General features: G+C 39.8%; 3 protein-coding genes across 3 annotated transcripts; all 3 read left to right on the plus strand.

Moving 5' to 3' along the window:
- Positions 1-5433: 5433 nt before the first annotated feature.
- On the plus strand, positions 5434-9470 carry LOC136281963 (uncharacterized; the record flags this gene model as incomplete). Its single annotated transcript, XM_066169002.1, has 5 exons — positions 5434-5509; positions 6762-7155; positions 7640-7823; positions 8385-8593; positions 9160-9470. Coding segments are annotated over exons 1-5 (1122 nt in total), but the record flags the coding sequence as incomplete, so codon positions are not given.
- LOC131779853 (uncharacterized) lies at positions 9460-13644 on the plus strand. Its single transcript, XM_059096436.2, has 5 exons — positions 9460-9762; positions 10503-10686; positions 11248-11456; positions 12013-12288; positions 12948-13644. The coding sequence occupies exons 1-5, from the start codon at positions 9471-9473 to the stop codon at positions 13166-13168; spliced, it is 1182 nt and encodes a 393-aa protein (XP_058952419.2). The 5' UTR covers positions 9460-9470; the 3' UTR covers positions 13169-13644.
- A 1232-nt stretch (positions 13645-14876) lies between these two features.
- LOC131779854 (uncharacterized) lies at positions 14877-21016 on the plus strand. Its single transcript, XM_066169223.1, has 6 exons — positions 14877-15006; positions 16241-16634; positions 17464-17647; positions 18251-18459; positions 19021-19296; positions 19929-21016. Exons 1-6 carry the CDS (start codon positions 14983-14985, stop codon positions 20150-20152), a joined length of 1311 nt encoding a protein of 436 aa, XP_066025320.1. The 5' UTR covers positions 14877-14982; the 3' UTR covers positions 20153-21016.
- Positions 21017-21655: the final 639 nt, after the last annotated feature.

Genomic DNA, 21655 nt, shown 5'->3' on the forward strand with positions numbered 1-21655 from the left:
CTCGCGTGTTGGTGTCAAAATTTGGAATAAGATACCAAAAGAATTCAAAACGTTATCAAAACATTCCTTTAATAAACAAATAAAAACGTCTTTATTTCAGATACTAGATAATGAAGATTCTTATCTTGATGTTGAAAAGATCTCCCCTAAACTTAAGGACTGCATAATTAAAACAAATTGATCCGATTGCTTTCAGTACTAATTTATCTGCTTCTATACTTTATTGAACAACTATTGATGTATTTACCAGTTATGCTTCTCTTTATAATTTAACAATATCTAACTATTTAGTTTTTAATTTTCTTTATATATTGTAAATATTTGTTGACGATTGACCCGCCTCGAATAGCAAATTTGCTATCTGCGGGTCAACATAATCTAAATTATTTTGTAAAAAAAGAAAAATAAAGTGTGTGTGTAAAAATAAAGTATGAAACGCAACAATACATTTTATTGATATGTAAAAAGTTTTCAATTGGCTATGTACTGGCAAGTCTTTATATTATATTTTAACCCAACCATTTTCCACACCTTTTAAACACTATTACAAAATAATTAGTTAGGGAAATGGTATATACACCATGTTTGAAATGCCATGTCCATAATAAGCTAACAGGATTGAGGATGGTACATGTGGGAATAGGCTCTCTTGTCTGTATCACTAATTTGCTAATCGCTCCTGTTCGCAATGTTCTGATGAGAATGAGCTGTCAGGGCAAAGGAACTGAGGATTTTAGCAGGCAGTGCTTTCTTTCAAACATGGAAACATAATGAAAGCCATACTTATGCCTAATAACTCATTCTTATTCTGATAAACTAGTTTTAATAAGGGTACAATATTTTATTACATAAATTTAATGCATAGGCTGTGCACAAAACTTAAATTTGACTCTAATTTTATAGCCAATACCAGTCTATCCACATAATAAAATGTTAGGAGGATCAGAGGAAAAAATAATGTGCCATACATCTGCAAGTTTGCTTAGCTTGCTCATTCTGTTACATGTGAAAACATTAAATGTTACTCACATATTCAAATAGTTACCTGAATCAAAAGAGATCATTTTTTTAATAACCTGCTTCCTTTAATTGTGCTCCAGAAATGGTAAATGATTTTGAAGAGAAAGGAAGAAAGTTCTTGAAACACACTATGTTAAATGAATTTTAATTACGACGGCAACAAAAACATCAGTGAAGCTATAATAGCAATTACCTTTGCAGGTGAACAAACCACAACGAAGCATGATATGAATAAATTTAATCTCACCCAGTTTTAATGTAGAATCCAAAATCTAATTAACTTACGGGTGAATAGGAAAAAGCTCGATGTGTTTTTCCTGCCTCTGTCATTCTAAATATCACAAATCAATCATGCCACCACCTCAGTGGGATTTTTTTGATGATGTTTACTTTTTCTTGTCGACATCCATTTTTAGTATCTATCTTTTACCAACATCTGAGAAGAATTAAGTCCACACTGGCAATTTGACATATTGCAGGCAAACCCTACCACTGATTAGATTTTATTTGATCAAAAACGTGAAGGGCAATAGAGGAAATTAGCCAGCACAATTCAAGTTTCCTTTCCTAAGTATTCTGTGATTTTGTGTTGTGTTTTGCAAATATTGTGTTGTGCGCAGCAATGAAATTTAGTTTGCGCATATGACAGAAGAAAATTGCTACTATATGAAGTGGTCTACCTGTAGAGCCCAGTCTTCAAATACGTCATGTGTCTTTCATGACACAAAGTTGCAAAATTGCGCAATAATTCTGTCATGCAATGTGCAAAATTGTTTCGCAAGGTTGATTCTTTCGTCCGTTTATATCTTCGTTTGTGCAGCATGGATTCTGTTGGCATAAGGCCTTCTGTAGTCCGTATTCTTTTTCTTGGGATGTTGAAACTTCTCAGGCAGATTCAAACTACTTATCAAAGTATATTCCGTTTGCGGTAGACTTACGCTTGAAGGAACTGAGCTACTCGCTCTCCCCTCCTCTCCCCCCTCCCCCATTCCCCTCTCCCCGCCCCAACCCTTAACACGGCAATCTCTATCCTTAGGTTTTCCTCTTTTTTTACTAAGTAAAAACAAATTTAAAGAACCTTTAAAAAGACAAGGAGAATTATTCCCAAAAGGCGTGATTTGGGGCTCATCGCGTCTATAAATATGATCATGCTCGAGACATGCTATCAGAAGCTTCATTGGTTTCTCCTAGGGCATCATTTGAAATAACCCCACGCCGATCCATTTCGAAACTTGACTTCATATCCAAATGAAACCGCTAGTTTTTCCCCCCACTAAAAAATTCTGCAGCACTTTGGTTGACATTACAGGTGGCTCAGTTTCGCTGTACAGTGTGAATGGTTCGTTGTACGTTTGTTAGGTGGGAACGACACGGACAGTTGTGCGGCGTTGTTGTCAGCTGAAGGTCTCAAAAAGTGTTGGTCACTTGTGCATAGTGAGGACCACACTCATCAAGACGACCTCTCTTCCTAACTGGAGTTAATGATGCATCTTATTTTCAGTGGAACCATATTGCTGCTGTCTGCTTCATTTCCCTGAGAATATATTGAATTCCATGTGTGCGAAACCACACTCCAAAACTTGCTGCTACACTGCATGTACGAGTCCATTACAATTATCAATTTATGAAACGAAGCTTATATCCCTACATATTTCCCAGAGATTTTTAAAGACGAAATGTTGCCCACAACAAGATTACTTCTCTCAGAGGGTAAAATTCCAAGCAAATGCCATCATTGTTACTTACTTTGCGTGCTGCGCTGGAAACTCGTGAGATTGAACTGGCTCTAACGACCTCTTACGTGCAGATATAGTTTGCAGGAAGTATTCGCATACGGGGAGAATAAGAGCGATCTCTCTAAAATAAGTTAACAGCACAATATAATAAAACACTCCAAAAAGTTTATTTGTAGCAAGCTATAACGATCAGTCTTCTTCATTGAAAATATGCAAGATATACCTTTAAAAGCATTCTTCACAGAGGCGAAAAATAGATATTTTGGTATCGCGAAGATTTACCAAGCCTTCGTTTGCTTTTGAACGAAAGCCGCTATAATCTAAGGCAAGCCTTTCTTTAGTCAATCAGGAATGCAACTACTGAAACGTAGATGTTGATCAAATGTCTGTCGAAAGCGTCATTTATTGCCTCAGAGAACAGAACTTGGAGTGGATCAAATACTCTACGAGGCAGCCAATAAAACATTCTCCATTTCCAAGCTGCTTCACCGCTTAGTTGAAATACATATACTGGATTGCATTCCTCAAGAAAAGGTGGAACTATATGTATAAGAAGAGGGTTGATCGGGGGTTCTATGAGCTCTGAAAAGAGCTCCCAGCCACGGTCATTTTTTCTTCGCTTATTTATTATCGCATGGACTATTTCCATAAAGCATCTTTTGCCCTAAGATAATTTTTAAAACTCTCGGTAAATCGTCTATTTTACAAATGAGTGGTTTTCTGGAAGAGGCCACTGTTTTTTAGTTTTGACAGCCATTGTTATTCAATCGTGGGCTGAAAACAACGGTGTCGAACTCGAAACGCGCCATTTTCGAAAGGAACTTCGACTTGAAATTTTAAAACTGTGAGTAATACTGGCTCTCGTACGCGTTCACCAATGTTTAAAGTTAAAATGGATTCTGTCCCAGTAGAGATTCATATTCCATTTCCCGTTCTTATATTTTTGAGGTTGGTTTGAGTCTTTTGAAATCACCCTTCATGCTAAAACTGTCCTTTTTTCGTTCATACTTTCTCAAACTTTCTCTTTTTACGCTTTAATTAAAGATAAACCCCTCCGTTCTTCTTTTAAAACCCTTCCTTGGGTTTCTAACCTAATGCTCCTGGCAACAGGGAAAGTGGGTTTTATCAATGCTGCTGCGCTAGTTTCTGCCCTTTTCTCTCTTATTCTGGGCTTTCAAGGCGCGGTCGCATTCAAATTTTCCCGCTTTAGTGCTCATGATTAACTTATAATGTCCACGTATTCTGCGCCATGGAAGTCATCCAGATTTGTCAGATGTCATTTCTTTACGCAAAGAAACATAAATCGTTTGATCCAAACTTCTTAAGTGATTCGTGGGATATTTCATGGTTTACTACTCGAAAGCTATGACAAGAGCATATCTTTCATAATATTCCGTATCGATCATTGTTTCTTTTAGAATCCTGCAAGGGAATTATTCCTTGAGTAATTCATTTCTCAAGTATTCCATATCACTATAAAACTATAATGAGGCCACTAGAAAATTTTCGTATATTGAAAATGAAAAAATTCCGAAGCCCCTTCTGCCAAATTAAAATATAGCATCCCTTAATTAACCCTTGAACTGCGTTCTATGATTAAAATTTTAGTGAGCTATGAGGGATACACAGAAGATCATGGCCGCGAATGTCTTTTTGGTCAAGTCAAAAAAGAACAAATTAAATTGAAGTGATAATTCAAGATGGCGTCCTACCGTGCTCGGCCAGGGCCATGGAACATAAGTTACTACAAAGACTTTAATGTTTTAGAAAACCATTCGCATCGAAGTCTCAAAGAATTCAAACTGAACAATACCTACTGTTCTTTTCGTGGCGTCTTAGCCTCATTAATTCTTTTCAAATACCTGGTCCCCAGTTTAAGCTTATTCAAAGATAACATCGCTGACGTATTTATCCAGAGAACTGAATTCCGCGTATTTTGCATATCAGCACAGAGTCATCTAAAGAACATGGCCTAAACGAATTGACCTAGCCTTAGAATCCTCCGTCATTCTTATAGGAGTTAAACTAATAACAGAATAAACAGCAGATTGTGGCTCAACCACACTCGCTTTCGACAAACGGACACAGACGTGCCTGAGCGTTTCGTTTGAAAAAGTAAAACCGATAACAATAAAATCAGACACGATTATGATTAATTTGATGTCGGACAACTTACCCCCGTGTTGATGGTTATGATCTGCCAAGTCTTCTTCGCGGCAGACTAAAGCTTAGAGGCGAAAGGCTTTTCTTGTTTGTAACAGACAGGAACAGATAACCATAAATTCCGCCAGACTTATACAGCTCACAACGATAGATAGCGTTATTCCTGATCAGGTGATCTCGGAATAACTAGTAACGCCCAACTGACACATGGACTAAGGCAGTCACTTCTCGCCAAACTTTGAGCTCCTTGAAATCCCGGATGTAAGCCCCTCCTTTTACTTCTCAAGGGGTTATTCATCAGCAAAATAACAGTTTGATATGCTGTAGCGGGAAAATGTCCAACGCTGTATTCAAAGGTAGCTAGCAGGGCCGTTTACTATCAGAAAATCAGACGATCGTAAATTTGATTCAACGGAAGAGACTGGTACCGAAGAAGTTTTGTTCTTGGAATAAAAAAGGTCACGTAATTTCGGGGAAATCACACTTCCGCTTTTGTCGAAGGAGATAGTGTTGAAGAAGCGGCGATTCTTTTGAGGTGTGAGACTACAGAAGAAAATTGTTTTACAATGGGAGGAAATGAATCTAAAATTGTAAGTATAGATGCACTTTATAACTTTTACGTTCACCAAATAAACTTTGACCAACATTGCAAGCGTGCTTCGCTCTTCCCTTCGTTTGCAAATGAACTGGTTCTCTGGCGCGTCAAATTTCAGGAATAACTGGTTACAGTATTCGTAAAAAATACAATCAAAGCGATCAGGCTTAGTCGTAAATTTAAGAAAAGCAACGCAGAGATTAAAATACTATTAGTTCTGTGGAGTCATTTCTATTAGAGATCAACTTAACTCTCAGAACATGGCAAACTTAGCAATTCACGGTACAGACGATACTTCCCTCAATTGAAAACGGCGAAAGCGAAAGACGTGAATATTTAAAAAAAAATCGATCAAGAATTGCCTGCGTTATAATTATGGACAGAAGAAAATAGAGCCAGTGAATGTTATTTAGCGCCTACCTTTATTAAGAAAACGATAAAAAAATGAAAAAGGGTCAGCAAAATAAAGAAGTAACTGATGGTCTAAAGCGAAAGTAAATTTAGCAGCTTCCTTTGACTTCTGGGTAACTCGTGTTCCGGTATGGCAAATTCTTGGAACCAGTAAAATTACGCATCAATGTATTTGGATTATTTAATATTTCGACAAAATAGCTGGTAGGTTTTGATACTGAAAATATAAATTTGCACATTTTCCCTCGAAAGTTCTTAAATCTGCCTAACCTTGTTGGTGCGACGTCCTCAGAATATTTTTACAATTCTCTAGTCACGCAATTTTGTTAAAGAAAGTCACGCGGTGGCTGATTGTTTGCCTCGCTTCCCTTGGCAAAAAACAGTCAATACTGTGCTCAATGGAACAATTTTACAAACTACATTCGTAAAGATTTTGGTTGAACAAGCTTATCATTGGTCAATAATACGTGTACTTTTAAAGAACCTCATTGGTTAATAAAATGATACGATCGTGGTAATGCATATCGTCCTGTGATGTTTTTATTATTCATAAGATCTAAAATCTGTCGAAAAGTTTCATTTTTTGGGTTTCAAGATGTTGGAAGAAGAAATTAGAGGATACAATTGTGATTGTTTTTGCAAAACTTCATTTGACTTTTTGTAACTGCCTTTTCTCCAAAAGTCAAAGTTAAGTCAATCCGGTGCGTGAGGCGCACTGTACTAAATATTTGATGGATGATAACCCTGGGCGTGACATATTCATTACTGTTGTCAGAGAATTTGTGTTTGGTGCTAAGTAAGCTGGTTTTTTCTTTTTCTTTTTTTTTTCGATGAAGAACTATGAAACAGTGGACAGAACAGATCCCAGCGCACGTGCGCAAGGCGAGAAGAGGTCTCAAGAGGAAAATGAGGAGAGAATGAGCGAATTGCGTGACAAGATGGAAAAAGACCGTGCGCTGGCGTTACGCAAAGCGAAGGGACGTGCCTTGAACGAAGACGGGGCACAGAGGATGCGTTTAGAAAAACAACGACGTGAAAGAGAAGAAAATGCAAGAAGATTGAAAGAGGAAGAGGCGTTCCTTCAACTCAAACTTGAACTGATGATGTACGACTTTCATATTCGCCCAAGGATCAGCAAAGAATCTTTCACAGGTCTGCAGGTGGACGACGTTGATCTAATTCGCATTGCTTTGATCGGGCCTACGGGTTCTGGGAAAACTAGTTTTATAGGTAAGTACAAATTTTATCTCTTTGAATCAACCATCAACTGCTTCCAAATGCTATCATCAAGGATGGCCAGTATCATTGGGCTTGTTAAAACACTAGTTGGCTTTTACCATCATTGAGGTTTGGAGACAAAGAACAAGATTTTGTGAGTAACGATTTTGGAAGAAGTATCCGCTGTAGCGAGAGAAAAAAACAAGTGAAATGTCGCGCTGGGGAGCATGAAAGTGCCCGCATTTCCGTAATAGCGAGAGTCCGTAATGACGGGAGTTTATTTCAGTCATTTCTTTATGCGTTTCGCCGGGGGGCTGGCTTTTGTCCGCTATGGCGGGGTGTCCGTAATAGCGAGGTGTCGGTCGGGCGACATTCGTCTTTATATAATCTTAAAGAGACACGACGATCGTCTTACAAAGAAACTATATTGGCGCGGCGAATCGAGTGAAGGCAAGCGTGCGCACATCATGAAATATTTTTTAAATTTATTTCCAAGGTACTTTACAGCGAGCCCTCGGAGAAGCCGAACAGAGTGCCTTTGAGCAAGGCACGGGAAGTGAAGGAACTATTTTGCTCGAGGAATACTATGTGCACAAGAAGATTCGGATGATTGACACCAGAGGGTTTTTTGAGAGTGACGAAAAACTCTTGGATGAGTGCCTGAGGATCATGTCGGGAAGGTGAGAGTTCAATAATGATAATAACCTTGATGATAATAACAATAACATTGACATAAGCGATTACGATAACGATAACAATCATCATAATAAAAATGATAGAAGTAATAATAATAATAATAATAATAATAATATGTCTTTCTTTTCTTATTTCAACTTCCTTCAGGGTAGAAAAAAAGGATGCAATTTTTCAACCTCAACTTCGACCTTTATTTCTATTTTAGGAGATCAGGCAAAGCCACGTATAGCCATAGGGGGAAATGAGCATGGAGCATCCTCTCTTGCTTAACATCAGTGTTTTATTTGAGGTTAATGAAATGAGAGGCACCTTCATATTCAAGATGGGTATATGTAGGGCCTATGAGTAGGACTTCTGGCGGGAACATTGCAAAACTGTGTTAACTAGCCCTAGTTAACACAAAATCCACAATCCAGCGTACAAGAAAGGGGGGATTCCCCTTTCCCCTGTTCCCTTGTAATGGCCCCCGTTCGCCGCCTCTCACGTTTTTCAATCTGAATAACAACAAATGCTCAATCGCTTGTTCCGTTTTTATTCTTATCTAGAATCCGTCCAGGAGAAGAAGTTGTGCGAAATTCTGACAAATCCAACGCAGCAGCCAATCAAGAGCCTACCCATCCGGTGAGAGTTAGACAACATCTTTCAAGATGCCCACATGCTGTTGTCTTTGTTGTCAAAGCAAACGACCCGCGTTTGAAAGACGGCAATTACAAGGAAACTCTAAAGAAAATCAGAGAGTATTTCAGAGAAGATGGTAAGTAGAGATAAAACTTTGAAGATCATTCCCATGAATGCACATTCCCCAGTGAAATCAGAGACAGGTGATACTCTTTTCACTCTGCCTAAATCTTTCTTGCGAGAGTCATTACGGTACATTACGGTACATTTAAGCCTAGCGATCGAAAATTACGCGAGTGGGCTAAGACAGACTTGCATTTAAGCAACATGAGAGCGCAGCTTTGGGATTGAGATTATGAGGGGGGAAGGGGGAGGCAGGTTTCTTTGGCGCCCAAACTAAAGACGTGGTTGAACATTTTGAAAATGTTCCTGTCATGGATTTATCTCCTGAAACACTGATAAGTCTGAAAACTCTCAGCTCACTTAACAGACTGTGCTCCAGAGTTTAGTAGACTTCCACTTTGTGGGAACCCCCGAAAGGAGCATCTGAGCGATGTTGTGGACGTCCCCACCAAACCCCACACCTACTCCCCTGAGCCTTTTTCTACGCCTCCGCCTTTTCTCCATCAATCGAGCGCCTGACACAGGCTAGCTGCTAGTGATATGGTACAAAATGTAATTATATTTACCGTAACCTTTCAGGTTATGCTCCTGTGACTGTAATCACCTACCTGGACAAGCTTAAAGATGAGAAGGAAAAGGATGACGCTTTTGACCAGGCCTCCTGGGCGACCGGTAGCCCCTGTGAGAAGACCTACTTCATTGCAAATTACACGCACGTTCGAGATAAGCGGTCTGATGCTATAGATCGAGCCGCCCTTGACATCTTGGATTCTGCTCTGTTGTCTGCCGAGAGGTTTATCAGAATCCGTAAACAGCGAGAGAAAAATAAGATGGAGAGAGATGTGGTGGCAGGAGGTAACAGAGAGAGAATGAGCGAATTGCGTGACAAGATGGAAAAAGACCATGCGCTGGCGTTACGCGAAGGGAAGGGACGTGCCTTGAACGAAGACGGGGCACAGAGGATGCGTTTAGAAAAACAACGACGTGAAAGAGAAGAAAATGCGAGAAGATTGAAAGAGGAAGAGGCGTTCCTTCAACTCAAACTTGAACTGATGATGTACGACTTTCATATTCGCCCAAGGATCAGCAAAGAATCTTTCACAGGTCTGCAGGTGGACGACGTTGATCTGATTCGCATTGCTTTGATCGGGCCTACGGGTTCTGGGAAAACTAGTTTTATAGGTAAGTACAAATTTTACCTCTTTGAATCAACCATCAACTGCTTCCAAATGCTATCATCAAGGATGGCCAATATCATTGAGCTTGTTCAAACTCTAGTTGGCTTTTACCATCATTGAGGTTTGGAGACAAAGAACAAGATTTTAACAACTCTAATACAGTCGACTCCCTCGGGGACACCCGCGGAGGGAAATTTGGTGTCCGTAATGGCAAAAGTCCGGCGGGGTATGAGAGAAAAAAAATTGTTTTGTCTCTCAACATCTGAAATAGTATGTAACTACGCAAACGTAAAGTTTCTCAAGTGGCCTCATGATCCAGCCGCAGGCAGGAAATTCTCATGTTCACACCCAATTGGAGAATGGTTTCTTTATTTTCCTTTATAGTAATGTCGCTTTATATTTTGTGAGTAACGATTTTGGAAGAAGTATCCGCTGTAGCGAGAGAAAAAAACAAGTGAAATGTCGCGCTGGGGAGCATGAAAGTGCCCGCATTTCCGTAATAGCGAGAGTCCGTAATGACGGGAGTTTATTTCAGTCATTTCTTTATGCGTTTCGCCGGGGGGCTGGCTTTTGTCCGCTATGGCGGGGTGTCCGTAATAGCGAGGTGTCGGTCGGGCGACATTCGTCTTTATATAATCTTAAAGAGACACGACGATCGTCTTACAAAGAAACTATATTGGCGCGGCGAATGGAGTGAAGGCAAGCGGCGCACATCATGAAATATTTTTTAAATTTATTTCCAAGGTACTTTACAGCGAGCCCTCGGAGAAGCCGAACAGAGTGCCTTTGAACAAGGCACGGGAAGTGAAGGAACTATTCTGCTCGAGGAATACTATGTGCACAAGAAGATTCGGATGATTGACACCAGAGGGTTTTTTGAGAGTGACGAAAAACTCTTGGATGAGTGCCTGAGGATCATGTCGGGAAGGTGAGAGTTCAATAATGATAATAACCTTGACGATATTAACAATAACATTGACATTAGCGATTACGATAACGATAACAATCATCATAATAAAAATGATGGAAGTAATAATAATAATAATAATAATATGTCTTTCTTTTCTTATTTCAACTTCCTTCAGGGTAGAAAAAAAGGATGCAAATTTTCAACCTCAACTTCGACTTTTATTTCTATTTTAGGAGATCAGGCAAAGCCACGTATAGCCATAGGGGGAAATGAGCATGGAGCATCCTCTCTTGCTTAACATCAGTGTTTTATTTGAGGTTAATGAACTGAGAGGCACCTTCATATTCAAGATGGATATATGTAGGGCCTATGAGTAGGACTTCTGGCGGGAACATCCCTTTGCAAAACTGTGTTAACTAGCCCTAGTTAACACAAAATCCACAATCCAGCGTACAAGAAAGGGGGGATTCCCCTGTTCCCCTGTTCCCTTGTAATGGCCCCCGTTCGCCGCCTCTCACGTTTTTCAATCTGAATAACAACAAATGCTCAATCGCTTTTTCCGCTTTTATCCTTATCTAGAATCCGTCCAGAAGAAGAAGTTGTGCGAAATTCTGACAAATCCAACGCAGCAGCCAATCAAGAGCCTACCGATCCGGTGAGAGTTGGACAACATCTTTCAAGATGCCCACATGCTGTTGTCTTTGTTGTCAAAGCAAACGACCCGCGTTTGAAAGACGACAATTACAAGGAAACTCTAAAGAAAATCAGAGAGTATTTCAGAGAAGATGGTAAGTAGAGATAAAACTTTGAAGATCATTCCCATGAATGCACATTCCCCAGTGAAATCAGAGACAGGTGATACTCTTTTCACTCTGCCTAAATCTTTCTTGCGAGAGTCATTACGGTACATTTAAGCCTAGCGATCGAAAATTACGCGAGTGGGCTAAGACAGACTTGCATTTAAGCAACATGAGAGCGCAGCTTTGGGATTGAGATTATGAGGGGGGAAGGGGGAGGCAGGTTTCCTTGGCGCCCAAACTAAAGACGTGGTTGAACATTTTGAAAATGTTCCTGTCATGGATTTATCTCCTGTAACACTGATAAGTCTGAAAACTCTCAGCTCACTTAACAGACTGTGCTCCAGAGGTTAGTAGACTTCCACTTTGTGGGAGCCCCCGAAAGGAGCATCTGAGCGATGTTGTGGACGTCCCCACCACACCCCACACCTACTCCCCTGAGCCTTTTTCTACGCCTCCGCCTTTTCTCCATCAATCGAGCGCCTGACACAGGCTAGCTGCTAGTGATATGGTACAAAATATAATTATATTTACCGTAACCTTTCAGGTTATGCTCCTGTGACTGTAATCACCTACCTGGACAAGCTTAAAGATGAGAAGGAAAAGGATGACGCTTTTGACCAGGCCTCCTGGGCGACCGGTAGCCCCTGTGAGAAGACCTACTTCATTGCAAATTACACGCACGTTCGAGATAAGCGGTCTGATGCTATAGATCGAGCCGCCCTTGATATCTTGGATTCTGCTCTGTTGTCTGCCGAGAGGTTTATCAAAATCCGTAAACAGCGAGAGAAAAATAAGATGGAGAGAGATGTGGTGGCAGGAGGTAACAGATTTTACCTTAGCTTTTGGTAAATGTGAGAAAACGAAATGGATGCTTAATGTATGTTACTCCTAATCCGAGCAGTATATGCAGAACAATTTTTTACGATAAGTCCCGTATATGGCCCCAGCCATCAACGAGTTTTCTGTAGCTAAGCGATAGAGCATTCCGCAAGGAGGAATCGAAGGTTCCAATACGCTTTGAAGACATTTTTTTTTTTTTTTTACACTCGACAAATATGTTGAACATATGTCTTCTTGGCACCGAAAAAAATCACGAATAGTATTGGTAACGTGGTGGGCATGGGAGATGAAAGCAAATCAGGATACAGATAGAGAGTTGATGTTTTTAGAATCTTCAGGCTTTTAGAATTCATATTATGATAATAACCGACAAAAATGCTTAATGTGACTCAAGAGAGATTACTGGTTGGCAAGCTAAGCACAACGTTTTACATCAATATTCAACGACAAAAATGAAATCTAGATTTTCTCACTTACTCCAATCCTTGAAGTGCACCAAAAAAATAGTTGTCTTCCACTAAAGATTCAAAGAATTTAATTTTAGAGTACAAACGGCTAAACACAAACGGCGAGTGTGCCTTTGTTGTTAATGTCCTCCTCAACTGCTCCTCAGTGCCCCCTTATTTTTTCCGTCGTCAGGACCATCCCTTAGTGGGGAAACCATTGAGCAGTTCTTAGCCCGTCTGCAGCATAAACACTGGTCTGACCAGGGTAAGATGAAAACTTTGAAGGAACACCTGAAGAAAGAAGAGATCAACACCCTAGCGGTGCTGAAGGAAATGTGGGAAGATATCAAGTCGAGTCTGCCATTGTCCATTGGAATGAAGATAGTCTTGGAAGAGGAGATGCAGAGCCTGTGAAAAGAACTATGCACATACAAAAAATGATTTTATTACGAAAAAAGGGATTGATTGATTTAGTTTAGGTCAGTTGAAAAATGGTCGAAAAATATGTAATTAGACTGGGTAGATTTCTGATTGCAGTTCTTTACAATTTTTATTTTGGAAAATCTGCTGCTACACTGCATGTACGAGTCCATTACTACTATCAATCTATGAAACGAAGCTTATATCCCTACATATTTCCCAGAGATTTTAAAGACGAAATGTTGCCCACAACCGGATTACTTTTCTTAGAGGGTAGAATTCTAAGCTAATGCTATCATTGTTACTTTCTTTGCGTGCTGTGTTGGAAACTCGTGAGATTGAACTGGCTCTAACGACCTCTTACGTGCAGATATAGTTTGCGGGAAATATTCGCATACGGGGAGAATAAGAGTGATCTCTCCAAAATAATTAACAGCACAATATAATAAAACACTCCAAAAATTTCATTTGCAGCAAACCATAACGACCAGTCTTCTTCACTGAAAATATGCAAGATATACCTTTAAAAGCATTCTTCACAGAGGCGAAAAATAGATATTTTGGTATCGCGAAGATTTACCAAGCCTTCATTTGCTTTTGAACGAAAGCCGCTATAATCTAAGGCAAGCCTTTCTTCAATCAGGAATGCAACTATTGAAACGTAAATTTTGATCAAACGTCTGTCGAAAGCGTCATTTATTGCCTCAGAGAACAGAACTTGGAATGATTCAAATACTCTACGAGGCAGCCAATGAAACATTCTCCATTTCCAAGCTGCTTCACCGCTTAGTTGAAATACATATACTGGATTGCTTTCCTCAAGAAAAGGTGGAACTATATGTTTAAGGAATGGGTTGATCAGGGGTTCTATGAGCTCTGAAAAAAGCTCCCGATCACAGTCATTTTTTCTTCGCTCGTTCATTGTCGCGTGGACTATTTCCATGAGGCAACTTATGTCCTAAGATAATTTTTAAAACTCGCGATAGATCGTCTATTTTACAAATGAGTGGTTTTCTAAAATAGGTCACTGTTTTTTAGTTTTGACAGCCATTGTTATTCAATCGTGGGCTGAACACAACGGTCACTCAAATAGGAGTTAAACTAATAACAGAATAAACAGCAGATTGTGGCTCAACCACACTCGCTTTCGCCGAACGGACACAGACGTGCCTGAGCATTTCATTTGAAAAAGTAAAACCGATAATAATAAAATCAGACACGATTATGATTAATTTGATGTCGGACAACTTACCCTTGTGTTGATGGTTATGATCCGCCAAGTCTTCTTCGCGGCAGACTAAAGTTCAGAGGCGAATAGCTTTTCTAGTTTGTAACAGACAGGAATAGATAATCATGAATTCCGCTGTTAAAACAACATTCAGCTTACAACGATAGAAAGCGCTATTTCCGATCAGGTGATCTCGGGATGATTAGTAATGCACAGCTTACACATGGACCAAGGCAGTCACTTCTCGCCAAACTTTGAGCTCCTTTAAATCCCGGATGTAAGCCTCTCCTCTTACTTCTCAAGGGGTTATTCATCAGCAAAATAACAGTTTGATATGCCGTAGCGGGGAAATGTCCAACACTGTATTCAAAGGTAGCTAGCAGGGCCGTTTACCATCAGAAAACAGACGATCGGAAATTTGATTCAACGGAAGAGACTGGTGCCGAAGAAGCTTTGTTCTTGAAATAACAAGGTCACGTAATTTCGGGGAAATCACACTTCCGCTTTTGTCGAAGGAGATAGTGTTGAAGAAGCGGCGATTCTTTTGAGGTGTGAGACTACAGAAGAAAATTGTTTTACAATGGGAGCGAGTGAATCTAAAATTGTAAGTATAGATGCACTTTATAACTTTTACGTTCACCAAATAAACTTTGACAAACATTGCAAGCGTGCTTCGCTCTTCCCTTCGTTTGCAAATGAAATGGTTCTCTGGCGCGTCAAATTTCAGGAATAACTGGTTACACTATTCGTAAGAAATGCAATCAAAGCGATCAGGCTTAGTCATAAATTTTAAAAAAAGTAACACAGAGATTAAAATATTATTAGTTCTGTAGAGTCATTTCTATCGGAGATCAACGTAACATTTAAAGTATGACAAACTTAGCAGTTTGCAGTACAGAAGATAATGCAGCGAAAGCGAAAGACGTGAATATTTCGATTTCGTTACATAGTAGATCAAGAATCGCCTGTGTTATCATTCTGATCAGATGAAAGTAGAGCCAGTGAATGTTATTCAGGCCCGATCTTTATAAAGAAAACGGAAAAAATCGAAAAACAGGCCAGCGAAATGAAGAAATTACTGATGGTCTAAAGCGAAAGTAAATTTGTCGGCTTTCTTTGACTTCTGGGTAACTCGTTTCCGGTATGGCAAATTCTTGGAACCAGTAAAATTGCGTATCAATATATTTGAATTATTTAATATTTCGATAAAATAACTGGTAGCTTTTGATACTAAAAATATGAATTTAAACATTTTCTTTCGCAAGTTCTTAAATCTGCCTGGCCTTGTGTGTGCGCTGTCCTCAGAAAATTTTTACAATTCTCCAGTCACGCGGTGCCTGCTTATTTGCCTCGCTTCCCTTGGCAAAAAAAATGTCAATTCTGTGCTCAAAGGAATGATTTTATAAAATGCATTCGTAAAGATTTTGGTCGAACACGCTTATCATTGGTCAGTAATACGTGTACTTTTGTAGGATCTTATTGGTTATTAAATTGATACGATCGTGGTAATGCATATTGTTCTGTGATATTTTTATTATTCATAAGATCTTAAATCTGCGAAAGAGTTTCATTTTTAGGATTTCAAGATGTTGGAAGAAGAATTCAGTGGATACAACTGTAGTTGTTATAGTAGCACTTCATTTCACCATTTCTAAATGATAATTGCCTTTCTCCAAAAGTAAAAGTTAAATCAATTCGGTGCGTGAAACGCATTGTACTAAATTTGATGAACAATAACCTTAGGCGTGACATATTCATTACCGTTGTCATAGAATTTGTGTTTGGTGCTAAGTAAGCTGATATTTATTCATTTTATCATTATTATTTTTTTAATAAAGAACTATGAAACAGTTGACAGAACAGATCCCAGCGCGCGTGCGCAAGGCGAGAGGAGGGCTCGAGAGGAAAACGATGAAAGAATGAGAGAGTTGCGTGACAAGATGGAAAAAGACCGCGAGCAAGCATTACGCGAGGCGAAGGAATGTGCCTTGTACGAAGACGAGGCTCAGAGGATGCGGTTAGATAAAAAACGACGTGAAAGAGAAGAAAATGCAAGGAGATTGAAAGAGGAAGAGGCGTTCCTTCAACTCAAAGAGGATCTTATGATGTACGACTTTCAGATTTGCCCAAGGATCAAGAAAGAATCTTTCACAGGTCTGCCGGTGGACGACGTTGATCTGATTCGCATTGCTTTGATCGGGCCTACGGGTTCTGGGAAAACTAGTTTTATAGGTAAGTACAAATTTTACCTCTTTGAATCAACCATCAACTGCTTCCAAATGCTATTATCGAGGATGGCCAATATCACTGGGTGTGTTTAAACTCTACTTGGCTTTTGCGATCATTGAGGTTTGGATACAAAGTACAAGATTTTAACTACTCAGATACAGTCGACTCCCTCGGGGACACCCTCGGAGGGAAATTTAGTATCCGTAAAGCCAAAAGTTCGGCGGGGTATGAGAGAGAAAAAAAAAATGTTTTGTCTCTCAACATCTGGAATAGTATGTAACTACGCAAACGTAAAATTTGTAAAGTGGCCTCACGAACCAGCTGCAAACAGGAAATTCTCATGTTCGCAGTTAGAGAATGGTTTTTTTTTAATTTTCCTTTATCGTAATGTCGCTTTATATTATGTGAGTCACGATTTTGGACGAAGTGTCCGCTTTAGCAAGACAAAAAAACAAGGGAAATGTCGCGCTGGGGGGCATGAAAGTGTCCGCATTTCCGTAATAGCAAGAGTCCGTAATGACGGGAGTTTATTTCAGTCATTTCTTTATGCGTTTCGCCGGGGGGCTGGCTTTTGTCCGCTGTGGCAGAGTGTCCGTAATAGCAAAGTGTCCGCAAGGCGACATCCGACTGTATTTCGCAATCTTAAAGAGACAGCGATCGTCTTACAGAGAAAATATGTTGGCGTGGCGAATCGAATGAAGGCAAGCGAGCGTACATACAGAAGTTTTAGAAATAAATAAAAAAAAAACTAATGCGAGATAAATAAAAATAAACTGCGCATTTTATTAGATTTTTGCGCATATCCTTAAACATTTTACAATTTATTTCAAAGGTACTTTGCAGCGAGCCCTCGGAGATGCCGAACAGAGTGCCTTTGAACAAAGCACGGGAAGTGAAGGGACTATTCTGCTTGAGGAATACTATGTGCAGAAGAAGATTCGGATGATTGACACCAGAGGGTTTTTTGAGAGTGACGAAAAACTCCTGGATGAGTGTTTGAGGATCATGTCGGGAAGGTGAGAGTTCAATAATGATAATAACCTTGATGATAATAACAATAACATTGACATAAGCGATTACGATAACGATCATCATAATAAAAATGATACTAGTAATAAAAATAATAGAGAAAGTAATAACAATAATAGTAATAATAATAATAATAATAATGATAACATGTCTTTCTATTCTTGTTAAAACATCCTTCAGGGTAGGAAAAAAGGATGCAATTTTTCAACTTCAACTTTTATTTCTATTTTAGGAGATCAGGCAAAGCCACGTATAGCCATAGGGGAAATGAGCATGGAGCATCCTCTCTAGCTTAAGCAACAGTGTTTTGTTTGAGGTTAATGGACTGAGAGCAGAGAGGCACCTTTATATTCAAGATAGGTATATGAGAGGCCAATGAGTAGGACTTCTGGCGGGAACATCCCTTTGCAAAACTGTGTTAACTAGCCCTTACCTGCGCTTTCCATCCAGCGTAAAAGGAAGGGGGGGGGGGTGGGGAGACTGTGGGTAGAGATTCCCCTTTCCCCCAATTCCCCTAAAATAACCCCTGTTAGCCGCTTCTTAATAACAACGAATGCTTAGTCGCTTGTTCCTTTTTTATCTTTATCTAGAATCCGTCCAGGAGAATTAATTTTGCGAAATTGTGACGGAGCCAACGCAGCAGCCAATCGAGAGCCCACCGGTCCAGTGAGAGGTGCACAACATCTTTCAAAATGCCCACATGCCGTTGTTTTTGTTGTTAAAGCAAACGACCCGCGTTTGAAAGACGGCAAATACAAGGAAACTCTGAAGAAAATCAGAGAGCATTTGAGAGTAGATGGTAGGTAGAGATAAAACTTTGAAGATTTTTCCCATGGACGCAAATTCCCAAGTGAAATCAAAGACAGGTGATATCCCTTTTACTCTGCCTAAATCTTCCTCGCAAGAGTAATTACCGTACGTTTTAGCGTAGCAATAGAAAATCAGGCGAGTGAGTTACGACAGACTTGCAGTGAAGCGAGGTGAGAGCGCAGCACTAGGGCTTTGGGAGTGGGGTAGGGAGGTGTCGTCGGCGCCCAAACTAAAGACGTAGTTGAACATACTTTTGAAAATATACATGTTATGGAGTGATCTCCTGTAATACTAATAAGTCTGAAAACTCTCATTTCACTTCACAGTGCTCTACTGTTTTGCAGACTTTCACTTCGTGGGGACCCCCGAAAGGAGTAGCTGAGCGATGTTGCGGATGTTCCAACCCCGCCCCACCTCACACTTACTTCCCTTAGCCTTTTTCTAGGCGTCCGCCTTTTCTCTCTTTCATCTCCATCAATCGAGAGCCTGACACAAGCTAGCTTTTAGTGCCATTGTACTAAATGTAATTATATTTACCGTAACCTTTCAGGTTATGCTCCTGTGACTGTAATCACTTACCTGGACAAGCTTAAAGATAAGGAGGACAAGGATGAAGCTTTTGACCAGGCCTCCTGGGCGACCGGCAGCTCCAATGAGAAGACCTATTTCATTACAAATTACACGCACGCTAAAGATAAGAAGTCTGATGCTGTAGATCAAGCCGCCCTTGACATCTTGGATTCTGTTCTGTTGTCTGCCGAGAGGTTTATCAGAATCCGTAAACAGCGAGAGAAAAATAAGATGGAGAGAGATGTGGTGGCAGGAGGTAACAGATTTTACCTTAGCTTTTGGTAAATGTGAGAAAATGAAATGGATGCTTAATGTATGTTACTCCTAATCCGAGCAGTATATGCAGAACAATTTTTTAAGATAAGTCCCGTATATGGCCCAAGCCACCAACGAGTTTTCTGTAACTAAGCGATAGAGCATTCCGCAAGGAGGAATCGAAGGTTCCAATACGCTTCGAAGACACTTTTTTTTTCACACTCGACAAATTTGTTGAACATATGTCTTCCTGACACCGAAAAAAAAAACCCCAATAGTATTGGTAACGTGGTGGGCATGGGAGATGAAAGCAAATCAGGATACAGATAGAGAGTTGATGTTTTTAAAATCTTCAGGCTTTTAGAATTCATATTATGATAATAACCGACAAAAATGCTTAATGTAACTCAAGAGAGATTACTGGTTGGCAAGCTAAGCACAACGTTTTACATCAATATTCAACGACAAAAATGAAATCTAGATTTTCTCACTTACTCCAATCCTTGAAGTGTAGCAAAAAAACAGTTGTCTTCTACTAAAGATTCACGGCTAAACACAAACTGCGAGTGTGCCTTTGTTGTTAATGTCCTCCTCAACTGCTCCTCAGTGCCCCCTTATTTTTTCCGTCGTCAGGACCATCCCTTAGTGGGGAAACCATTGAGCAGTTCTTGGCCCGTCTGCAGCATAAACACCACTGGTCTGACCAGGGTAAGATGAAAACTTTGAAGGAACACCTGAAGAAAGAAGAGATCAACACCCTAGCGGTGCTGAAGGAAATGTGGGAAGATATCAAGTCGAGTCTGCCATTGTCCATTGGAATGAAGATAGTCTTGGAGGAGGAGATGCAGAGCTTGTGAAAGACATTGATTGGGATTGAAAGGGATTGATTGATTTAGTTTAGGTCATTTAAAAAATGGTCGAAGACTTGCGCAAAAAAAAAATATGTAACCAGATTGGGTAGATTTCTGATTGCATTTTTATTTCAATTTTTTTTTTGGAAAATCTGCGGCACAAGGGTTTCTTTGCCCACGAAAAAGTCCTAGGTCTTAAGCAAAGTGAGCTGGGGAGAGGTCTGTTAGGGATTTGGCACTAACTGGTCCTTAGTATCAGAGAAAGATTCCCAGCAGGGTCTCACTGAGCTAAATTGAGCTATTTTCATCGAGGTCCAGCTCGCTCCGCGGAAGAAAAAACGTTTGTGCCACAGTCCTAATGAAAAGGGCCTGCTATCAGAACATAGTTTGCTTTTTCCATGGTTTCTGGGAACTATATTTCATATATTAGTGTTGTTTATGTATTGTGTTATTCAAAAGCCATTCGATAAGAAAGATGGCCAGAAAACGAATGCCGCTAGGTGAAAACGAAGGAATCTTTGTTTTCAACATATCAACTGCGATAAACTGCCAGGGCCTATTATTTAAACAAAGTTTAGCCGTTGTTTAACAAAACTGCGCTCTAAGTCATCTTGAATTTAGCCAAACCTTTTATCTGAACTTTTGTTTTTTTGAGAACAGCGTCAAAGGGGCGGAAAGCTTATAGTGGAAGCACATTTAATTCAATGAATCAACCCTATTAAAGGGAATCTCAGAGGCCCAGTGCTGGCGTGAAACCACGGTTTGGGTCAGACCCCGTGGAAATAGCCGGCCCTGACAGCTTTGTTCAACAGAAAATAAAAAAAAAAGTTGTATGCTTCTTTAAACGCCATTAAAAAGAGATGAACTACCTTTCTGTGGATGTCGTCATTTTAAACGAGGTATTTCATTTACAATGACAGGGGTCTGGGGGTGAATAAAGGTACTGTTAGAATATTAATTAATAACGAAGAAGATTGCAAGAGAAAGGTTGCAAGAGTAAGAAGCGTTCCTTGAACTCCAAAAGAAACTGATGGACTACCATTTTCAGACTTGCCCATGGATCAAGTAAGAATCTTTCACAGGTCTGCCTGTGGACGACATTGATGCGATTCGCATTGCCTTGATCGGCCCTAGGGATTCAGAGAAAACTAGTTTTATAGGCAAGAACAAAAGTTTACATTTTGTCTCCACTACACAACAAATAATAAAGTAGTGTACACCAAATAAGTTTATTTAGGAAGCCTGCCGAGAACCAACCCGAGGCATAGATAGCCCGGGGCATGCATACATACATATATTCGCAACTGATATACCATATACAATCCTGATATACAGTCAATTCCTTACACATTAAAAAAAAAAGGTATACATTACTAACATGCAAACTTCACCAAATCTGGATTAACAGAGATGGGCAACCGCTTACAAGGACATAACTACGGTTATACGGAGGCCAGAAAAAACCTGCCAGGAAAAACCCCTTTGGGGAAAAAACATGACAGGAAATCT

This window comes from Pocillopora verrucosa, chromosome 6 (genome assembly GCF_036669915.1).
Source record: "Pocillopora verrucosa isolate sample1 chromosome 6, ASM3666991v2, whole genome shotgun sequence".
NCBI classification, from domain to species: domain Eukaryota; kingdom Metazoa; phylum Cnidaria; class Anthozoa; order Scleractinia; family Pocilloporidae; genus Pocillopora; species Pocillopora verrucosa.